Here is a 23,694-nt window from a genome sequence, read left to right on the forward strand (position 1 = left end):
AAATTTTTCTCAGGCTGACCTGAAATAATGTTTAATCAACTGACTACCCAGCTAATCCCTGTGTTTAATAAATCACTTAGTTGTAAATGGGAAAGATGTTTTGATAAGGGAAGTTTATGCATCCAAAATATGCAAGGTTGCTTTGTTTAATAAAAATATTTGTATATACCGTTGTGTGTATTTAGTTAAATTGCAGTTTCCATCCTCATCATAAGCAAAACGTATCAAGTAACTAAGCAATACATCTTTTACCATTTTCTAACATACTAACATGTACAGTAAAGAAGAATCTGAAAATATTAAGCTATATAATTGCTTAAATAACTGTATATATTTATAGTGTGGCCACTGGATAGCAAAAGGATGTACCAAAATCTAATGTAAATGCTCTATTTAGTTGTAAATCAACATGTTTTAACGGTTATATCAACCAATGAGAACGTACCTCTCTTTAGAAAATAAGTGATGTACAAATGGAAAAGTTGATTAAAATTGATGATTTAAATCACTTTGTTTTAAATCAGTCCACCCTGGTGTAAAGGTAGGCACTCTCTTAAGCACCTTGTAAAATCAACTTAAAAATCTCATTTCTGCTTTACCCATTATTGTTACCAACAAGACTTGAAATGTCTTTAGCTAGAAGAGATTACAGAAAAATGATTTGTCTCTATGTTTTTCAGATTGTTTACCTTGTGCATTTGCCAGCATTTTCTAAATTCATACTTTCTAAGGCCAGAAGGGACCATTGTGATAGTCTAGTGATACGTCCTGTATAACACATCCCACAGAACTTCCCAAAAATAATTGATGTGTGAACTAGATCATATCTGTTTTTTAAAAAGCCAGTTGTGACATAAAAAAACTATCAGTAATGTAGAATCCACCATGACCCTTGAATTAGACTATCTTCAACTTCCAGCCATTTGTGTATAGTCAGTTTCCCCTTTTGTTTGTTTAGGCCAAGGGTCGGCAACCTTTGACACGCAGCCCGTCGGGGAAATCTGCTGACAGGCCTGGACGGTTTGTTTACCTGCAACGTCCACAGGTTCGGTCGATCGCGGCTCCCACTGGCTGCGGTTTGCCGCTCCAGGCCATTGGGGACTGTGGGAAGCGACGACCAGCACATCCTTCGGCCCGCGCCATTTCCCACAGCCCCCATTGTCCTGGAACGGTGAACCACGGCCAGTGGGAGCTGCAATCAGCCGAACCTGCGGTCGCTGCAGGTAAACAAACCGTCCTGGCCTGTCAGCGGATTTCCCTCACGGGCCACGTGGCAAAGGTTGCTGATCCCTGGTTTAGGCCTTTGTGTGGGACAGAGCAACCATGAGAGAAGAAGTGTCAAGAAGTTAAGGCAGTGTTATAAAAAAATTGAGAAAGTGGCAGGTGTAAAACTTTCAATGATTTAACTCATATTTTGAAGCGAACTAGCTCTAAGTTAATAGTGTCCCTTTAACAAACAAACAAACAAACAAACAAAAGCAGGCCTTTAAAGTGTTGTTAGATGATGGGTGCTCTTAGAACACGCTAACACCTCCAGCTACAGAAATACCTCCTGAGTTCAATGGTTTTATTCTGTCTCACAGGATGGTTGGCGAAAGCATTTGGAAAACGTTAGAAACTCACAGCAGCAAAACAAACAGTGTCTTGAAAGTCCTCAAGCCAGATTGCACCTATCAGGTCAAAGTTCAGGTCCAGTGCCTCAGCAAAGTGTACAACACCAATGACTTCATTACTCTGCGTACGCCGGAGGGATGTAAGTGGTCTTTGCATGTTCTGTTCTGAGTTCCTGGGTGTGTAACACTTCTGATCCGTCAAGTAGCCACAGCACTGTGCTTCCACATAAGAGAAGGTGGAGGGGTGTTTTCTGAATAGCATCCCACGCCTTTTTGCAGAAGACAAGAGAACAGAGCCTCAGCTGTTGACTGTACTGGAGCCAGATTGCACCCTCTAGTTACAGCATCTCTAAGGGATGAATGGTACACATTCAGAGCCTGGGTCCTCTCCCCGCAGATCTGCACACAGAAGGCAGCCTCCCACACGTGGGTCTCCGACTTCCCACGAGCAATAGGTTGTTAGTCGCCCCTTCTGCTTGATCTTGCCAAGGGCACTCTGCTGGCGGAGAATCCCTGGGAAGGGGGTGCTCTTACATTGATCCCCCGCACCCACTGGCTCTGTGGTGTGACCAAGCTCCAGTAGGGAATAAGCTGCTCACTAATAGCTGGACACTTGTTCTTGGCTTTTTTCCCCGTATGATTCTGATGAACAGACCCCTGTAGCCAGTCTGTCACTAACTCGCTTGTTTCTTTGGTAGTACCCGATCCCCCCCTTCATCTTCAGCTGTCCCTAAAGAAAGAGCTGGAAGGCGTGGTGATCGCCCGCTGGGCTCCGCCCATGTCTGCCCACGGCCTGATCCGAGAGTACATCGTAAGTATTATTCTGCGACTCGTTCCACAGTCAAGACCCAAAGCTAAATGGGAGCCCTGCATGCGCAGCAGAAGGAAGGATTCCTTCCTCACTGCAAAGGGTCTCAGTGGTTTATGGCTCTGGGAATTTGATCCTTCTGAGCAAAACTATCTGCAGCTGTTCACTCATGGTGAAAGTCCCATCTGTGCAAGGCTTGGGCTTAAGTTCCACAGAGGCGTGTTTTATGCACTTAAGTGAGACCGAAGTGGCCAGAGGTATGTTTCGCCCTCAGTGCATGCATATCATCTGCAGGAAGCTTCAGGACTACTCAAACCCTTCACATGGCCTGTGTGAGCCCCTTTGCACAGAGGTCCCGATTCAGCAAAGCACTTAAGCACATGTTTAAGTGTAAGCATTGATTGAATCTCATTTAAATCAGTGGGATTTAAACATATGCTAAAATGTTTTCCTGAATTATTGCAGTTAGTTATTACTTGTATTAGTGTAGCACCTGGGAGCCCTAGTCATGAACAAGGATCCTGTTGTGCTAGGCTCGGTACAAACACAGAGCAGAAAGAAGGTCCCTGCCCCACAGAGCTTACAGTTTGTAATTGGAAATTAGAGTGAATGGCAGCTCGGTTAACTTAGATTGTGAGCGTGTTCTTCGACAATTACCTACTTTCTCCATGATCAGAGACTGAATCCAAACAGGAGCAGAAGATACAGTGCAGTTATTGCAGAGATCCAGTAAATATTTTTTCCAGGTCCATTACAATAATAACGAGGAAGATGAATAAATGAGATTGAGGGGCGGATGATGGAAAATTGAGTTTTATTGGGGAGCTCAGGCAAAATTGCCTCTATACATACAGCCACTGAAATTCCAGTTCAGATTTAATGATGCAAGAAAGCCTGCATTTATTAGAGACATATGGGAAGACAGTGATTGTCCCTCTTTCTATGGGGTGGATTCCTTTTTCTTTCAGTTAGACTGTGATAAACAATAATAATAAAAAAGACAGTTAAAAAAACTTTAAGATGCAACTGTCTCCTACACAGAGAATAAATCCAACCTTTATACTTGTCAGAGCTGGTAAGAGGAAGCTTGTATTAGTTCTTTAGTAAAGTCTCTTAAGGTTTTAAGTGCTTGATGTGGCCCCTGAATGAATAGCCTAGTTGATCACTGAGAGAGACCAGGTTCTGCCTGTGGATGCACAGGGTATAGTGGAGCAGAGGGGAATCTTCCATACAGCCAGGGGTCCCTATACTCTGCAGAAAGTGTCCCGCATAGCAAATGTTATACAGACAGTCTCTCAATCTCTGGGTTTAGACAAGACAGGTGAGGAAAGTTGCATGGTTTTGGTTAGAAGTGTGCTATGTCCCACCCCAGATCTGAGCATTCAGATTGAGGGCTTGAGTTCTGGCCCCTGTGTAGTTTTAATGGCCCATAGTGCTTTAAAGCTAGCCACCCGTCCATCCCACATCCCACCCTGTTGTATTGTTGATTGTGACCCTCCGATCTCTTGTTTTCACCCCATTAGGTGGAATACAGTAGAAGTGGTTCCAAGGAGTGGTCCTCACTTAGAGCCAGTAAGAACTATACCGAGATTGAGAACTTGCAGGTCAACAAATTATACACACTAAGAGTGAGTATTTTAAAAGCCGGTGATTCTAGGTCTACTGCACACATTCTCAAGTGGGTTTTCTTTTACTGGATGATCTGAGCACTGCACAGTTAACTGACAGACTAGTGCCAGGGCAGCAAGTTAAGACACGGTATTGCTAACAGTACATAGCAGGCCAGCACATTTGCTGACTCCTTCATTGTGTACTGACAAGAAAAGGCAAAACTTAAGGCTCAAATTCTGTCCTTAGATTTTCACCCCATCCAAGAAACCCAGGTTGCAGTTTTAAAAGTCATCTCCAGATGGCACAGTTCTGAAGTCACTTTGGTTGCACAGGATATAGGTCAGAGACAAATTTGGCTGTAATTGTATCATGGGGGAAAGAAATAAAACGGGTATCAGTCTTCAGATATGTTAAGGGCTGTTCTAAAGAGGACTGTGATCAATTGTTTTCTGTCCACTGATGGTAGGACAGCAAGTAATGGGCTTAATGTGCAGCCAGGGAGATTTATGTTAGATATTAGACAAAACTTTTTACTCTAAGGGTAATTAAACCCTGGAATAGGCTTCCATGGGAGGTTGTGGAATCCCCATCAACTGGATGTTTTTTAAAAACAGGTTGGACACACACCCGTCAGTGACGTTCTAGGTTTACTTGGTCCTGCCTCAGAGCTGGTGGCTAGGCTTGATGACATCTCAAGGTCCCTCCCAGCCCTATATTTCTGTGTTTCTAGGTTGGGGATGGGGCAGGAGAGATGCTAGGGAAGGCTAAAGGCTAGACTAAAATTAGTCACACGTATTTGAGTGTGACAGGCAAGCCTGCAAAAGCAAACACGGCGAAGAGTACATTCTTAACTTGCCAGTTTTTCACATGTTAAACTCTCATTGATATTAATGGCAATTCAGATAGCAGGATACAACCCTCATGAATCAAAGTAGTCGTCCTGTTACTTGTATAATCCCATGTGTGTGCAAGAAGCGGGTACCTTTTAATATATGCACTATCCTTTCTGTTGGGGCCAGAATTGCTGCCAGCATGGATTTCATGGGAGTCGTGCTAGGTTATACTGGGCAGAATTATTCCAGCTCCCTTTACTTTACATGCTTTTTTTGTAAAGATCTCGCCATATACTGTTATCTGCAATGTATCTCAATAGATTAATTAAATCTAAACAGCTCTGCTTTATCTCTGTTCACAAGCCTGATATTACCAAGTAATTAAACAAGCTCTTGTGTTTTGTTTCAAAGTCCATTTCTCATCCGTTCCACGACACCAGTAACCCTTTTCTAAACTCATTCTCTGTTCTCATTATAAAATTTTAACTCACCTTCTAATCTGAAAAAGGTTGCTGCAGTAACTAGTCGGGGCGTAGGAAACTGGAGTGATTCCAAATCCATAACCACCATGAAAGGCAAAGGTAAACATTTTTCTGGGTTTCAGTTTAAATGGACTCGGACAACACCGAAAAAAACTTGAACATAAGCATTAGCATGAATAGTAGTTTTCTGTCTTTTCCTTAGTGATTTAATACCTGTACTGAATTTGCTGTATTTTGTATAAACAGGAGCTATAGCATTTACACCTTAAGAAAAACGTAGAGTGTCAAATTAAAAATCGTAGCTCTAGACAACCAAATTCCATACTCCCATTACTAATAAATCATTTGGTTATTTATACTGAAAGAACTTTTAAAATCTGTTTGGTGGGGGTTTGGTTCTGTTGATTTTGCCTTCTGCATTTCATGTAGCTTGTAAACATAGGCTAGTCAGTTTCACTCAGGTTCCCATGCATTAGAACAGGGGTCCCCAACCCCCGGTCCGCGGCCCGGTACCGGTCCGCGGCCTCTTAGAAACCGGGCCGCGAACCGACCCAGTGGAGCTTCCGCAGGCATGCCTGCGGGAGGTCCAGCTGAGCTGCGGGACAAGCGCTCCCTCCGCAGTCGTGCCTGCGGGAGGTCCGCTGCTCCCGGGGCTCAGCTGGAGCTTCCGCAGGCACGCCTGCGGGAGGTCCACCGGCTCCAGTGGAGCTTCCGCAGGCGTGCCTGCGGAAGCTCCAGCTGAGCCCCGAGAGCAGCGGACCTCCCGCAGGCACGACTGCGGAGGGAGCGCTCGTCCCGCGGCTCAGCTGGACCTCCCGCAGGCACGCCTGCGGAGGGTCCGGCAAACGAAACCGGTCCCTGGACCTAAAAAGGTTGGGGACCCCTGCATTAGAACAAGGTTGCAATGGTTAGATTGCAGGGTAATGTTTAGATACAACAATAAAACCTTGTTTCTGTGGCATATTTTTTAAATCATGAAATCATTTAAATGATGAGATTTCATATCAGCATTTTTAAAATAAAACATACATTTTCATCCCTAAGTTGCTGACAGTCTCCTTTTTTTTTTTTAAATTCAGCATTAACTTGTTAGATCTAAGTGCTCTCTCCCCGTTGTAACAGAAACAGGGAAGAGGAGACGATGCTACTGAAAATGCAGTATCCTTGGTAACACAAAGAGCAACCAGTAACTAATCATTAGAACTAGTTGGGAAAACAGAGGAGGAATAAATTGTAACAATTTTCATCTGCATTTTTTTTCATCTGGATTTTTCAACCAGCTCTGTTTTCTATAACCTCATTCTCCTCTCTTTACCCATTACTCTAAAGTACTGGCTCCATCATGTCTTACCTTAATACATTTGGAAGCAGAAGTCTATCTTTCCTTCCACAATTAAGCCTTTTTGTAGCAGAGGGGACAGTTTGCCTATTGTCTGCTGCAGCGAAGGGAGGCATATTTTACAACACCTAAGGGACACGATAGCAATCTAAGCAGATAAGGTAGGGCAGCAGATGGGAAGATGATAAGACTGAACAGAGAGGTGTTTGCCATGCATCCTGCTTTTATTAAACTTTCCTTCAAGGGAAGGACCAAGGCCATGGGGCCTCTTGGAAGAAATGTGTTACTGGTACTTGTATCTTTCTCAATACAATCCTGATTCTGCTTCATTGAAGTCAGTGGGATTTGCGCCATTCACTTCAGGAGTTGCAAGAGCAACTAATTGCATGTTTGAATTCACAAGCAATACAAATCCTACATCCAATCCACTCTGTCTTCACCCTGTGGTTAGAAAGACAGGGAAGCATAGGGCTGTATTTTAGGATGGCCTGGTGTATAGGATCCCTTGCATTTAAGCAACCCCAGGTTAAAACAGTAACTTCACTTTAAGATGTACCTTTCAAGCATCAGCACACTACTCCAACAAGTTCCTGTAGGAGCAGATTCTAGCAACTTTTATAGATGGGGAAACTCTTGGTTGGAAAAAACCTTCAGGATAGTTAGTAACTGAAAATCTGCATTTATCCAGCCCCATAAAAATAGGATTGTGTTTTATGTTTTCGGTGTTGAATTCATATCTGTTTCTTCCTTTCCCTTCAGCCATCCCACCGCCTACCATCCATATTGAGAGTTGCAAAGAAAATTCCATAAGTTTCACTCTGAAAGTGGACGCTAATATTAAGGTAAAGTTTGAACTTTCTGGCTAGAACCAGAGCAGAGGGAGCTAGATCAGAGTCATAAATATTTGGCAGGATAAACATTATATAACATGCCTACAACAACACTGCAAACATAAAAGAATGACAATTCGAGTCTTGTTCAGCCAAAAAAAATCCTGTCCTAAAGCAAATCACCTGGTTAGAAAACAAATACACTGTCATTGAGGGTTTGGGGTTTTAAGAATTATTTAATACTTAACGTGTAAGGACCTTGTTTCAGTCTGGTATTTACCATGTAATGAAAGGGTTCCCAGCTCCCATAGAAAGGCAGAGGATGCTGGTAGAACTATGTATGCCTTGTAATTTAGAGAATTAATGACGTTTCTTTATGCTGTGGGCTAACCCAGTTCATCTCGTATGGGAAGGTAGGTCTACCTGAGGTAGGTTTCAGATGAGCCCTAGGGATTGAGAGAAGTGGGGCTTTTTTTCTATCCTGTATAATCAGTTTTCACTTAGAACACAACGAAGGCGCCTGCACTTATTGCATGGGCTGTAAACTGTATGATAGATATTTGTATGTTGGAATCCTAAATAACAACAAGCCAGCCAAGAAAATAGCTTCCCCTTGCCTTCACCATTAAAAATGGTTTTCCCAGCCTGTGAGAGTGAGATTTCGGGGCAGGGGAGGGGAGGAATTGTTCTGTTTTGGGATGGGAAAAAAAGTCAAAATATGAAAAATTTTAATGAATGGATAATCTGAAAAACCCATTTCAGATTGGGTCAATTGTTTTATTTCAATATCAAGCTTTTGTTATTTTTTAACTTCTTAGAAGTATAAATTAACTAAAAATTTCAAACAAAACTACTTTGAATCAAAAAGTGAAAACTTTTCATTTCAAAACCTTTTTTTTTTTTTTTTATAATTTTGATTTGGGAGATTCGTCGAACAGACAATTTCTTGCAGACAGTTTCGGTTTCAACAAATCAACATTTTCTGACCAAAATTCCCGACCAACTCTATTAAAAATACTCAGCCTTTTTTCCCCACAGTCTGCGTTCCCTGATGCTCCCCCCACATTACAATGCCTCTGAACCTTAGGGGAGGAAAGATGGGGAATGGATTGAGACACCCAGGGGAGGGTAAATAAGCTCCACTTTTGACTACACCAGTATCCTTAGTTGTTACAGGAAATACAATATGAAGACTTAAAACTTCCATTCAGCAGCATATAAAAACAGCATAACAAACAGCTCATCCATTCTATGTACTGTTGCTCCTTAACAGGTGAATGGTTATATCGTGAACTTCTTCTGGACCTTCGATACCCACAGGCAAGAAAAAAGGACTTTGTTCCTAGATGGTGAAAAGTCAGCACAAACAGGTAAAACCTCTAGCTGGAGCTGTCTTGCCCTCGGACATCCCGATGAGCAGATTGGCACTGGGGGGTTCAGGGCTTGTCCTGCAACAGGGGCTCAACTGAGCAGTCCTTCGCTTAGGAGGATTACTCATGTAAATAGGAATTACTCCTGTGAGCAAAGGATTTCAGGGCTAGGCTGCAAATCCTTGACCTCTGGGAAAACCCCAGGTAAATTGGGATGAAGCCACCGGCCTCAGAGCAACATTGGCAAATGTAGCCCCTGCCCTTTCCCTTTACACGGGGTTATGGCCAATGGGGCAGGGCGGTCGTGAACCCGCACCCTCATTCCTCCTCCATGCACTGCTCTGCACTGCCACCGTGGGAGCATACACCCATGGATGTGCAGAGTTCGGCACAGGCTCTGCTGCTGGCTCCATTCTCCCCCGCCAATACACAACTGAATCATTCTGGCAAGGAGGCAGGATTATATACTAAGTGGAAACGAAAGAAAAAAAAAAGATCTGCAGAAAATGCCAGACGACGAGCCAGAGTTTCAGACACTGGCTCATGCTCCTGTGGACACAATTTGTGAGCAAAGCAGGTGCAATTTTGCACCCCATGAGTATTTGCAGGTGTATTTTAAGCAACATAGATGTCTAAAACCTCAGATTGGCCAGATCACGTTGAACATTTTACCTTCATATTAAGACTGCAGCTTAGAAATTCGTACCGTCTCAGCATTGGGTCAAAGCACCACTGAGGCTAATCAAATGTGTCCCTGCTAATCAGTTAAGGAGAAATCACTGCCATTTACTGTCATACCAATAAAACAACTGTTTCTATTAAGTGACATGTTCCCAGGTGCAACTGTATTAAAAAATGACGCCTAATGAATGAACGTACAAAACAAATGGCCAGGTGACTGTCTATTAGTGCGTAATATTTATTAAAGCATTCATCTACTGTCCAAGTGATTACAAATAATTTGCTTAACCAAACGGCTCAACTTTCTCCTCTTGTTCAGTGGGTAATTTGACAGCACACACCTCATATGAAATTTCTGCCTGGGCCAAGACTGCACTGGGGGACAGCCCTCTATCGTTTGCACATGTGGTGACCAGTGGTACGAGACCTGCGTCGCCAAGCCTCAAAGCCAAAGCCATCAATCAGACTGCTGTGGAGTGTAACTGGACTGGACCCAGGAACGTCGTAAGGCTCCGTTCCTTTCTTACCCGCCATGACTTGTCTTCGGTTTAGCCTTGGAACCTCAGGCCATAAGCCATTTGGACAGAATGGTTTGATAGGCTTTTGTGAACATCCAGGCCCATCCCTTAGGAAAAGCATGGTGAACTTTGCACCATTTATAGTGATTTGCACCATGGACTCTGCAAAACATATGTCTGAAAAACGATGCAGATCACATCAAGTATCCTCTTAGATTGCAAGCTCTTTGGGGCAAGGACTGTCTTTGTTTCAGATAATTGTACAGCGCCTAACACGACAGGCCCTTGGCCTTTCAATCAGTGATACTCAGACTGAGGCTTGTGAGCTGCAGGTGGCTCGTTAATGTGTTTCCTGCGGCTCTTTGCAGCACATGATATTAAAACACTGTGTGGGGTTTAATTATTAATCAGTCTAAGTTATTAACCAATCAGGATGCTTTTTTCTATGTTATTAACCAATTGTAGTTGATAAAAATAATAATACTTGGCCAGTCATTTTGCTGTGAGAATAATATATATATTTAGATTTATATATATATATATGCTAAATATTTCCGCTTTCGCACTGTTTAAATATGAATATCTAGTACTATAGTATATATATCTAGTACTATAGGAAATGAAACAGCAAATTCATGCAACGGTGGCTGTTATGGGTAATGTTGATCACTAATTTGGCTCTGGAACCACTGAGGTCTGAGTATCACTGCCCTACTGGCCGTGATTAGGTTCACCGTACTATCATATGCAATCTTGAATATGATTAGCTAAAGTGGATGAGTTCTTTGTAAGGCTACCTGGCCATCCTTGCTAGATACCAGAGGTGGAACAGCGCACAGCAGTTAAGACAGGGAGTGAAGAAGGCAGCATCCAGCTAGGGCATTTAGGCAGACTGTGGATGTCCATACTGTAACTTGGACAACTGCAATATACACATTTAACTCCCTCTGATGTATCAAAGGTTCCATGGGATCTTTCATGACCCTAGTTGGTCTGGACCAATGTTTTTTGTCTCCTCAAAGGACAGGAACACTTCCACCTCAAAACAAAACACCATGCTGTGACATCGGGACATTATAGATTCAAAGGGAGGGAGGCTGTGCCACATGCTAAATTTCCAGCACCACTTTGGTCCTAGACAGTAATACATGACCCTAGATTTAATCACAGTCTGGATCATTTGGTAGGTTATATCCCCCACAGCTGCGGAGCAGAGCTGCTGAGTAGCCTCTTCTTTGTTCTTCTCTACAGGTCTATGGTGTTTTCTATGCCACATCGTTCCTGGAACTATATAGAAACCCTCATAACACCACCACTGCTTTACACAACATCACTGTGATCGTGAACAGGGATGAGCAGTACCTGTTTCTGGTAGGATGCTTTTCTGTTTACTCTTCGCACACATACAGCCTGGACTAACGTTTGCTACTGAAATCTTAAGCCATGATATTAACCAGCATGCTGCCACTTTAAGGTCCGTGTGATGTCTCCATACCAAGGACCACCTTCCGACTACATCGTGGTGAAGATGATACCGGACAATAGACTTCCCCCTCGGCATCTGCATTCTGTGCTCACCAGAAAGACATTTGCGGTCATCAAGTGGGAGTCGCCCTACGATTCGCCTGACCAGGATATGGTAATACCTTTGCGCACATGACTTACGCTGATGGAAAAGGATACTCAACTCTGTAAAGTGCTTTAGGATCTATTTGGGAGATATCCACTCTAACTGCAAGATCAGTGCTCTCCTAACGGAGAGCATTCAGCATCTTAGTGGTCCTGATTCTAATCTCACTTGCTTTGGGGTAACTCAGGACTAACTCCACTGAAGTCAATGCATTTGCAAAGGGGCATTCAGATCAGAATCAGACCCTGGGCCATTGGCCTGCTGGGTCAGTGATGTCAGCTCCCTGTGCCTCAATTTCCCTATCTGTAAAATGGGGACAATGATGCCCACATCCTTTGTAAAGCTCTGAGATAATGCTGATCTGCTGATGAAAAGTGGTATGAAAGAGCTGGGATACTACTATTGTATATCTTATAATACAAGAGCTATAAATCCTCCTTGTAAAACTGGTATCTTAAATTGAATGTAAACATTGCAAAAGATTGTATTTTACATTGAACTACAACACAAAGTGCAGACATGAAAAAAAAGAAAAAGTATCTTATTCCCCAGCTGCTAGATTTAGCGGGTCAGTAAATAGCTTTCTGGGATGTTGGTCCATCTGCTGCTAATAATGCACTATACAAAGTTTGAAATCCCACTTGGCTTCACAAGTTTCCAACACATAGAAGGCTTTGTTAAATTTGGTTCTTGCCCCAAGTCTCATGTGCTAACTGGCATTTTATATCACCAGCCACTGGATGGGAAGTAGGAGCTTCCGTCATTCAGTGTGTGTCATTTTCCTCCCTGCAGCTGTATGCTGTCGCAGTAAAAGATTTAATTAAAAAAACAGATAAAATCTACAAGGTGAAAACCCGTAACAGCACAGTGGAATACACCATTAAAAAGCTGGACCCAGGAGGAAAATATCATATAATTGTTCAACTCGGAAACATGAGCAAAGAATCCAGTATGAAAATTACCACAGGTAAGGAAAGAGTATTAACATTGGATAGTGTGGCAGGTTATTGCATGCTTGTCAACTAGGGGAACCTAGCACCTTTCACCAAAACACCCAATACCGCCCATAGTTGGAGGCAGGATATAGAGCTAGATGGACCACTGATCTAATCTGGCTTGAGACTCCCGTGTTCCTATGCCATCCAGTCCATCTTCCATACTTGAGGCCTGATCCTGAGAGATACTGAGTCTCTGCAACTCCCAGGAAAAGCAATAAAAAACCCTTTAATACAGGGCAGTCAGTAAAAGTGGCAGGCAGGGAATTTTTCACCTGCTTAAAATGGAGGAATTAAAAATGTCCTTTTTGTCAGAGTGAGGAAACAGAATATCTCCTAGCCATCTGTTCCTCCCATTGATACCAGTTACAAAGCTCTCGTTGATTTCAGTGGTGCAGGTCCTGTGTGTCATGTCAGTGTATACAGAATACGGTGCTGAATATAAGATATAGATATATAGATATATAAACTCTCAGTAGTGAGCTTGTTTATTCCAGTTTCTAAAAATAGAGACATTGATAAGTGAGGTGTTTGCCCATTTTCCCCATTTGCAGTTTCACTCTCTGCACCAGATGCCTTAAAAATTATAACGGAAAATGATCATATTCTGCTTTTTTGGAAGAGTTTAGCCTTGAAAGAAAGTAATTTTAACGAAAGCCGGGTAAGTCCCAAAGTTTGCTTTGGTTTTTATTTATTCGTATTTTTAACTAAGAAGCTGGTTTGTTTAGAGGTGAAATGAATGACGTTTTACAGAATGGTTTGAGACCACACTACACGAACGTGCGTGTCTGTGTATGTATATGCATGTCCGTCTGTGTGTGGATAGATAGATAGAGAGGTATCTCCCTTATTTCCCAGCATGCCTTGCTCCACACTAGCACTACCATACAGCTGTTCCAGTAAACTTCATTACCCAACCTGCCTTTGTCTCCTGTTGTTGGAGGTGAAAGACCTAGAACCACCAGGAACCAGGATAAACTGAAGGGAGAGGCAAGTTCTTAGCCCATCCTCCCTGCTTATGGAACGCCACCCTCAGGACTCAGAGCTAGGGTCAGCATTCTGGTGTTTTTAATAAACTCCAGATTGCTTCTCTGCCAGTTCTTCCCCCTCGCTGACCCAGAGCCCCATCCTACAGGTATTGTTCAAGGAAAACCTGGAATAGAGTAGCATTGGCCTAGGAGGGGTGTCTTCATAAAATCATTAAAAGGGCAGTACACCCTATTCCACAAAGTTTTCCTGATATTCCTCCTGCATACAGGTAGCTTTGTTTATTCATTAATGATATGAGACCCATTCCATTGGCTTTTGAGGACATCACCCTCCTCCTGAAAATGTCTACTACATGGGGCAATCAAATCGTCAAAGGGAATGGGAGTAGCACACAAGGCCTTTCACGTGTAGGTCACCACAGCAGTAGTGCCTGAAAAGTATTATCTAAAGACTGATAGAAGATCTATGGGGAATGAATTACTGGTGCTCTCAATCCAGTTCCTAGTGGATGGGTGTCCATGTCACAAAAGCGTCATTCCCTCTTTGACAATTTCAGGGAGATGCTAAGCACTGAGTAATCCATGGAGGCTGAAATCTCTTAGCTCTAGATTAGTCACTCCGGGTCAGGGTTGAAGCTTATTGACAGGGTTTCCTGAAGAAAGATTGCACTATTGCTGTCAATGGGGTATCAACAGGGCTAAATACACTAGCAAAAAGAAGTTTAAAACGGTGTCAGAAGTAGCAAACACTGAACGGCAGCTGAAGAACCGAGTAATCTGGGTTTTATTCTCTGCGTTTTTTTCTCCCCCCCCCGTACATCAGGGTTACGAGATACACATGTTTGACAGCACGATGAATATCACAGCTTATCTTGGGAACACCACAGAGAACTTCTTCAAAATTTCCAACCTGAAGATAGGCCACAACTATTCATTCACAGTGCAGGCCCGATGTCTTTATAGCGGACAGATGTGTGGGGAGCCTGCTACTCTTCTGTATGATGAACTAGGAACGGGTACGTTTTCATTCATTGTGTTTCTGCCTTCACCCAGACAACATCAAAGCCTAACCTTTAAATACGAAAACAAAAGCTGTTTTGTTGGTTTTTTTTACTGTGTGCTCGTCAGGCCCAGGAGTTAATGAAATATCATATTGTTAATAAAATCTGTGTTTGTGTTCTGCTAGAGGGATCTAGAGGAGATCACCACGGTTAGCAGGATTTAAATGTTACGGTGATTTTACACCATGCAGATTCATTATTCCACCGGCAGATCTTCGGGAGACTGAAAAATAGCAGTTACCTAACACTGTAAAGTAGCAGTTGCAAATGGCAGGTTTTTTTCCCATTCATAGGTGAAGATGCCTCTGCGTCTAAAAGTGGGAAATCCACAGATGTAGCTGCCATCGTGGTCCCGATATTATTCCTATTGCTTGTGACCATGGGAATAGGGTTTGTTGTATTATACATGAGACACAGAAGACTGCAGAATAGCTTCACTGCCTTTGCAAACAGCCACTACAGCTCCCGCCTTGGGTCAGCCATATTCTCTTCCGGTGACGATTTAGGTAAGTAGTGCTATTCCATGTCCTGAAATTTTGTGAGAGGTTTGTGGATCTGTATCCACTGAAGCTCTCCTGATCCATTGACCTGTGTGGTTGAAATTACTGTAGTTCCTGATCACATTTCAGTTTTAGGGAGCAGCCTGCAAGCGACGCACAATTTTATGTGGCCAAAGCAGCATTATTTGCAGCTCCTGTCCCATCTACCCTTGGCTCTAGGCTCAACTTCTCTCACAGACATCTACAAGGGTGTAATCTGTACAGCATGCGAGCAACCCCACTGACTGCCCTCTCAGCCATGCACAAACATGGCAAATCACATGCACAGCTCTGACCAAGAAGGATGTACAGAGCTGGACAGATGCATTCTCTTTCTCCCTTCTTATCTACCATCTCTTGGCATTTTCAGTACATGGGAGCACAGGTTCAACCCCTAACAGGGCCAGCCCAGCCACTTCATCCTTCCGAGTCAGATAAATTGAGAATTCCATGCAGCTTACTATGTTGGGGTTTTCACCCTATGCCCATTGGAGACAAGATTCCCATGCACTTCAAAGGTTTAAGACCTCTGGAACAAACTCTCTGCTAGCATAATTCCACTGGACTCAATTGAAGCCAGCAGAGAATCTAGTACCATGTTTGTACTGAGAGGACACTACAGATCCCATGGAACACTCACTGTAAGAATCCGAGAGTACTCAGCCAAAATTGTCCCAGTTCCACCTCCACCCCAGAGATGGCTGTATATTCAATGGCAAATACATTCCTGTGTGTGTATATCAGGCTGTATCCACCTCCTGTAGAACTTCCATTGACTTAAATGGGAGCAGAACAGGCACCTAACTTCTATTTTGGGTTCTGGGGGGGTGGGGGTGGGGGGCGCTTTGGGATGAGTCTCTGTGGATTTGTTCTTGTTCCAGTTGAAGTCTGTTGGTAGGGTGTGATCCCATGTGGTGGATCAGGTTCTACATAAATATAAGCAGCTTTTTTATTATTGTTACTCCAAGGTCTCCTATTCACACAAAACTGCTGTGTTTGAACCGAAATCTACAACACGAAGCAAATTGTCCTCTGCTACTTCAGTTAGGGAGGGGAAATTGGCTCAGATGGTCAAGTGCTTGCTTAGCCTGCTCCGCTACATTTTTTCTGGGTTCTGCAGGAGGTCAGACGAGATGATGTAATGGTCCCTTCTGCTCTTAGAATGCATGGAACTACCATAGCTATGTGACAGAGTGTTCTGTTTCCTTTCCAGGAGAGGACGACGACGAAGCCCCTATGATAACTGGATTCTCAGATGATGTTCCCATGGTCATCGCATGAAGCGCATTTCTGACTGTAAACCAAATGGTGTAAATATTTTATTTGATAAAAATAGTTGATGGTTTATTTTAAAAATGCACTTTGAGTTGCAATACATTATTTTTATATGGGCCAAAAAATAATTAAAAAAATACACTTTGTAGTAATCAACTGTGAACTGCAGACCAGGTTGATTTAGAAATGAATTGCTTTGTTTTAACATTAATTTAGTCTTACAAGGCTGTGCTTGCTGGGCATGCTTTTAAGTCTGTGAGATGTTTTCTGTTGACTAAATTGGCTACTCTTTTTATTTTTCTAAGACAATAAGAAATTTATTTTAAAAAATTCAGGAGATTATATATATATAGAGAGAGAGGGAGACAAGTAATATAGTCCCTGAAGGTTTTACATTTACTTTAAAAAAAATCCTTTGGACTTTGTTTTATATGAAAGTATTTTTGTTGTGTTAATTTATTGGGAAATATGCTTTTGATCATATTTTCAGCGTCGTCAGACATTGTGCACATTGTACAGAATGTGCGCCACTTTCTCTTGCCCGGCAGTAGATTTTTGGTATCACAATCATTGTTACTATAATAATAATAATTAAAAAAAAAGGTTAATTTTAATTCCCCCCATTATTAAAAAACTGGGTCAAAATTTTAAAACGTTAGGGCCCAATTGAGCAAAGCACTTCAGCCATTTCTTACCTTTAAGCATGTACTTAAACCCCATTGCTTTCATTGGGACTTAGGCTTCGGTGCTTTCCTGAATCAGACCTGCCGGCCTAAAGTGAGATCTACTTAAAGACTTAAAATGTAAGTGGCCTGATTTTCAGAAAGGGGACCCACAGCTCCCACTGGCTTCAGGGACAGAGTCAGTCATGCCACTTTTTGATCCCGAGTCAGTCAAAGTACTTAGGTATGTGTCTACCAATAGTCACGTAAATATTCCCCATGGAAATCACCACTCATGTCCATAGAGTTACGCACATACTTAAGTACATTGCTGAGTTAGTGTCTAATTTAGGTGATTAAGGTCCAGATTGTGCAAATACTTGTGCACGTGGGTAACTTTACACATGTTAGTACCACTGACTTCCAGAGTACTAGTCCCATGAGTGAAGTTACTTGTGTGTAACTGGTTAGAGATCTGGCCGTTAACATGGATTTAGATGATTAACTCTAAGCCCCCAAATTTTCAGTTCTGGCCCTTACTTTCTGCCTAACAGAACTACAGTCCATGTAGTTCTGTGCATCACCAGCACTGTCCTAAATGCTTTAGGGTTACATACGGTAGTGGATTTGCTAACTTTGCCCTTCGTTTGCAGCCTGATCCTTTAGTTACATATATTATTGACAAAAATTGGAAACTAACAGGAAAAGTGACCACTAACTGTCTTTAAAAACACATTTCAATACATGCTGTCAAATGCAATTAGACAAACATGTTTCCTCTATTGGACTTCTTTAAGATGCTAATACATTGATGGGCAGCTGGGGTGGAGGGTGAGGACATGCTAGCTAAAACTAGAGAAAGTGCTTTGATTGCAGGGTTTCCACAGTCTTCTGAAGCTATATTTATCTGAAAATCTGAATTCATTTGGGGTTACAAAAGGATACTATATTTCCTTCGTTGCTGTTTCCTAAAAGTAGCTGTGGTTTTAACTTCAACGTCAGAAGTAACATATATATTCAGACCACTATCTGTCATGCACTTACTGTAGACACACCATTGGCTACCAAGCTAAACGTTAGCAGTTAAAAACGTCTGGTACCATTGTCTAGCTTCTTTGTGACAGTAGAGTTTGAATCCCACCACACTGAGTCAAAACTACTTGCCAGCCGGAGAGCAAATGATGTGAGTGAGTGTTCACGGATCACATCTATACATACTTCGTATATGCAAAGCCTATCAGCTTTACACCAGTAAAATATAATGTGTCATCTTGTTATGATATAAATATTTTATTTTAACCAAAAGTATCTTTGTTGTGTAACTTGAAAATATAATTGCAGTCTTCCTATGGATAGAGTGAGAACAGAAGGGTCAACTATGTTTAGATAAACAAGGGGCTCATTTAATTTCAAACAAGAAAATGTATAAACAGTAGAAGTTCTGTATGGTTCAATACACTAAAAGAAATACTAAATATATTTTCAGCTACTGACAGAGTGTCATTCCCAAGTGACAAATTGGTTCTTTTTCTTTTCTTTTCTTTTTCTGGGGGACCAGAATTGAATGGGATTTTGTGGACACTGCTTCTTTATTTTAAGCTTGTAGAGTTGTGACTTGCTTTTTTAACATGGTTTGAGGGCCAGATGCTATTCTGAGATACAACTTTTGAGTAACTTCAGCAAACTGTGGTGTAAATGAAATCACTCCTGATTTACACTAGTGTACCCAAGATCAAAAATCTGACCCTGAGTGTCAAATTCCTAGATTATTGAAAGATTCAAATACTTGAAAAGTGGGGAAATGGCCAAAAGAAAGAAAGAGAACCCAGGGATTTGGTTATTATTTCTTATTAAACAGATATTTATGCACAATCACTAAAAAAATTAGCATAACAGTATCTCAAAAGGGGTGTGTGTGTCTATAGAACACTGATATTGGTCAAATCCTGTATTCTTTACTCATGTAAGCAGTCCCATTGACTTCAGTAGAACTACTCACCCGAGTAAGGCAAGCAGAATTTGGCCTATTGCCTTTTGTTCCTATATAGGGAAACACACACTAAGGACCAACTCCAATAACTAACCTCATGGCCACTTTAAATACGCTATGACGATACCTCAGTCTGATGTTTTCAAACTTTTGAAGTTAAAGACCTACTTCAGCTTGGGTGACTGATCATTTCTGCTCACTTAGTCTCGTTTCACTGCATTCACTTCTCAGCTGTACAAAACAGACTGTTTCCAGTTTGAAACACTTTGTTGCAAATGAAAATCACTCTTGGTTAACAGTGCCTCATTTAATGCAATGTGTGTGGAATAAAGTTCAGGGCACTGGGTCTGCACATTTGCTTGAGCATTGCTTTTGCTCGCTGAAGGGTTTAAATGGCACTTAAGCAGGTCACAGACCTTGTGCGAGCTCTCCTGGGGGTGAATTTCACCTTGTGTGAATAGTGCTGTAATGGAGAAATATCCTCACCCTCAAAACTTTCCCTTATAGCAAAAATAACCACTGTGCTGTTGGCAAAGCAGCCTTACAGGGCTAGTGTATTTTATATAAATAGAAAATAATAAGTTCTGGGGAGCATGAGCAAGATCGATGCAGTTATGGGTAAATTGTATATTTTTTATGAACTTTGGAAGCACAGAATCTTGTTCACAGATATGGGCGGGGCTTGTTGTAAATATGGTACACACAATACAGATCCAGATTTTGTTCTTGTTTTGTTTCAGTAGCTTTATGAAATGTGAAGCGAATTGTTACCCTAAATGTTGGGAGGTGACTGGGCTTTTCCTTACTGTAACAAAACAAAACTATTGAATACTTCAGCTAAAAGGCTGTCAGTTGTACCCTGGTTATGGTGACTTCCAGTTATTTAACCCCGATTGAACATTTGAGTCTGTTTTATTGTTCACAACACACACTAGAAGCAAGCTGACACTCTTAAGTCCATTTGAACTAAAGGCAACAACTTTTCACTGTGTTGGCCCTTTGGCTTTTGATATTATATGGTGAAATATACATGGAGATACCATTTCCTAAACTTCAGAGGGGTCGCCGTGTTAGTCTGTATCCACAAAAACAACTAGGAATCCGGTGGCACCTTAAACACTAACAGGTTTATTTGGGCATAAGCTTTCATGGGTAAAAAAACCCCACTTCTTCAGATGCATGGAGTGAAAATTTCCTAATCTTGAAATCTGAGGGCCCCTTCAGGAAAATGAAACCAGGTCCAGTTTTTCCCTTCACCGTGAACAAATTACTTCAGTTCCCTGTATAGCAAAAGCCTCGTCCATAAAATGGTGATCTGCTGAAAATACTACACTGATTTCATATGTAGCACCTCCACTAACTGCAGTATACATTCTGCATGTAGAACTGGCACATGAAGAGATTTCGATCTCGCAGTCATAGATCAAAACTGTATTATACATGTAGGATCATGAAAATCCTGATTACCAAAACCCATATTTACCCTTCTTGGCTTTCTAGCAGAATGGTACTACCGGTTAATGGTATTTTCACCAGACTGAATCCAGCACAAATCAGTATTTGGTAAATGAGTTGGAAGAGCTCTGTCCATTTCTCAGTAGACAGGTAGCCACAACATTAAAACCTATCCACAATACAGCACTAATTAGTAAAGCGGTTTCCAGACTCAGAGAATCCAAAACTACATGGCCAGGAGTCATGGAGACTGAACTTTCTTCTCAGACCTAGAGATGGTCTCTCCAGGGCTAGTGTGAAGTAACATTGGTGAGGCAGGCATAGCTTGCGCCACCACTGATCACGCTCTGTGGACAAAGGGGCTTCCGTCTCTAGGATGCTAAACATTCTCCTTCCAAAACAGTACAGCCTTGTGCCACAGAGGCACACACAAAGAATCAGCATGTTTTTATCTGTTTACAGGGACCTCAAAAGATTTAATGAAAGATTTAGGTGATTTGTCAGTACAACTTTAGAAACTATTCAAGAAAGACAAGAATAATATTTTCCTATACAAATTCCACATCTCTTTCAAATGGACTTCAGAATGTGACTGGAATAATTGAATTAGTAACCTTGGATCCAGAGAGCTTCTTCACTTATAGTGCCAACTTCAAGGGTTTTATATGTATAACCAGTGATCATTCTAAACTTTCAGCACCCAGTATAGGCAATCTGTCTCATCCATTCTCATCAGCATTAGCTTCACCTCTGTAAGCTCTTAAAGTGATGTTTAGACATTTATCATTTCAATTGCTTTTCTCTGTTTTTTCAGTCATCTGATTTCTGCTGCAGACTTTAGTATCTTATTGCACAATTTTGAAGGATTTTTTTGTCTTTCAATGTCAAACTTTTTTCACTGAATAAATAAAAATTGAGTCAAGAAAACGAATGTTAAAAAAATCTGTTCTACACATGTCTTGAGTTATTTTTTGGAGTACAATAAAAATGTGTTTGATGCTATTTCTGAACACGGATTTTTCTTTTGTTTTGTTTTTTGGTTTTTTTTTAAACTTTAAAGGATGTATTTTGTAAATAGAGTTGTCAATGACAGAGTTTGAAATTGACCCACTGTGGCATGCCAGCTATTCTCACTTAAGGGATGACGGCTCTCATGGTTTTAATCACAAGGCTCATGGTATTTGTTTTCCTTAAAGTCTCAATTCCTGAAGTCATATGATTATATAAGATTCTCAGCTTTCCTTTAAAAAATAAGTTTCTAGCCCTTGTGGTTACAGAGATAAGTTTGTAAACATGACCTCTAAAGAACATAACACTCATTAATTTCTCAAAAACTCATGATTTTCAAGGCAATGTCAAGATTTTGGGGGAACCTGACCTACGGGTTTTGAACTCTTGAGGTTGATGACGCTGCTTTGGGGCTTACAATACAGTGCACAGCACTGAATCTCACCCATGTGCATGTTCGTGTGATGGATGTTCCCCATTGTGCCAAGCGCAGTACAAACAGAGAAGATGTGTTCCTACCCCAAGAAGCTTAAGCCACTGGCTTTCTCCTCGCCCCCACCCCCCCAGGCCACTGCACCCTAATATCTGAAAAAATGGAGAAGGTGAGCATCTAGAGCAGGAGGACATGAGAAGGTGAAACAATACATGCATAAGGACAGAAAGTCTCATAGCTGGAGACCTGCACATCTGTTCAACTTCCTGACTGTATTTACATTGTATTTTTATTATGATAATACATGTATTACCCAGCTCTTTTTATCAGAAGATCTACAAGTCAGTCTTGTTACTCCCATTTCACAGATGAGGATACTGAGGTGCAGAGTGTCTTATTTTTTCCTTACGCTCCCATCTGTCTGTCTCCACCTTTGGCTCATCTTATAGTTACGTTGTAAGCTCTTTGGAGCAGGGACTGCCTTTCGTGCTGTGTTCATACAGCACCAAGCACAATAGGGTCCTGGAGCCCACAGCCGGGACTCCCACCACAATAAAAATAAATAATAATCCCATTTTGCCCATCCGGAGCCCAGCACAGCAAACTAAGCACAATAGCTATCACACCAGGGGCTGGGAGCAGAGCAAAGCCAGAATTGCAAAAGTATTTCCTGACAGGCATGAAGCATTTTAAGAAACAGAAGAACTCTGCCATCAAGACAACAGCTGAAGAACTGGTTCATGTGTTCCTTCTCTCTGTGACCCAAGCTTCTTTTGCCCTGGCACCAGTGTTTGTGTTAACCCCTCTTGACAGGAAATATGTGGGAAAAAATAACTCCAAAGCAGGACTAGAGCTTGGTTTTAAGATTAAGAGAACGCAGCTTCCAACTGTCCCAGTCGTCACTGTCGGTGGGAAGAAAAGGGTCTGCAAGAAGAAAGATTGGTTCTAAAAAATCAAAACCCTGACTCTGGGTATGTGCCTCGCAACCCAGCTACGTGAGACACCGGAAAAACAGCGCAGGGCTCTTCTAGGATGTGAGGTTTCTTTCTTTCCCATAAACATAAGCCCACATCCCCAAAATGTCCAGTGTCAAGTCCAGCTGAGGCTCCACTGATTTGCACTCCCACGCCAAGGTGCCTAGGACTGAACATGTGGTGCTAAAAAGAGAGGATTGTACTGCTTGCGCTGAAGTGGGAGTCATTGTGCCAGAGTCACGCTGAAAAGAGGCCACTAGGTGGTGGCAGGAGGCAGAGATACCACAGGCAAGATGAGGCCACATCAGCCACAAGGGAAAGGAGCTGGAGCACAGAGCCAGAGGGGAGCAAGGAAAGAGGGCTGGGAGCTCACACCTAGAGAGAAGCAGGTCTGGGCAGGACTGCTAGTTACTATTACAAAATGTACCTGGGCTAATTGCAGAGGCAGCACCTTCCAGCCAAAGATCTCAAAGTGCTTTACCATCATTGAGAGGATGTGCCTCATGACACTCAGAGGCAGACCGTGCATTTCAGAGATGGGGAAAGCTGAGGCAGCGATAGGCGAAATGGATTTCTCAAGGTCAAACGGAGCCATTGG

General features: G+C 42.1%; 1 protein-coding gene across 2 annotated transcripts in view; it reads left to right on the plus strand.

The window, feature by feature from the left end:
* Positions 1–21,683, plus strand: part of SORL1 (sortilin related receptor 1) — a 96,068-nt gene extending 74,385 nt beyond the window's left edge. For both annotated transcript variants that reach the window (XM_044997257.1, XM_044997259.1), the window contains exons 35-48: positions 1,584–1,753; positions 2,312–2,424; positions 3,945–4,049; positions 5,374–5,446; positions 7,446–7,528; positions 8,790–8,886; positions 9,887–10,071; positions 11,337–11,456; positions 11,560–11,724; positions 12,508–12,682; positions 13,265–13,371; positions 14,523–14,715; positions 15,054–15,266; positions 16,513–21,683. In XM_044997257.1, coding sequence (XP_044853192.1) covers positions 1,584–1,753; positions 2,312–2,424; positions 3,945–4,049; positions 5,374–5,446; positions 7,446–7,528; positions 8,790–8,886; positions 9,887–10,071; positions 11,337–11,456; positions 11,560–11,724; positions 12,508–12,682; positions 13,265–13,371; positions 14,523–14,715; positions 15,054–15,266; positions 16,513–16,580 — 1,867 coding nt within the window. In that variant the 3' untranslated portion in view covers positions 16,581–21,683. The remainder of the gene's footprint in view (positions 1–1,583; positions 1,754–2,311; positions 2,425–3,944; positions 4,050–5,373; positions 5,447–7,445; positions 7,529–8,789; positions 8,887–9,886; positions 10,072–11,336; positions 11,457–11,559; positions 11,725–12,507; positions 12,683–13,264; positions 13,372–14,522; positions 14,716–15,053; positions 15,267–16,512) is intronic.
* Positions 21,684–23,694: the final 2,011 nt, after the last annotated feature.

The sequence above is a fragment of the Mauremys mutica genome, chromosome 22, assembly GCF_020497125.1.
Source record: "Mauremys mutica isolate MM-2020 ecotype Southern chromosome 22, ASM2049712v1, whole genome shotgun sequence".
NCBI classification, from domain to species: Eukaryota; Metazoa; Chordata; order Testudines; family Geoemydidae; genus Mauremys; species Mauremys mutica.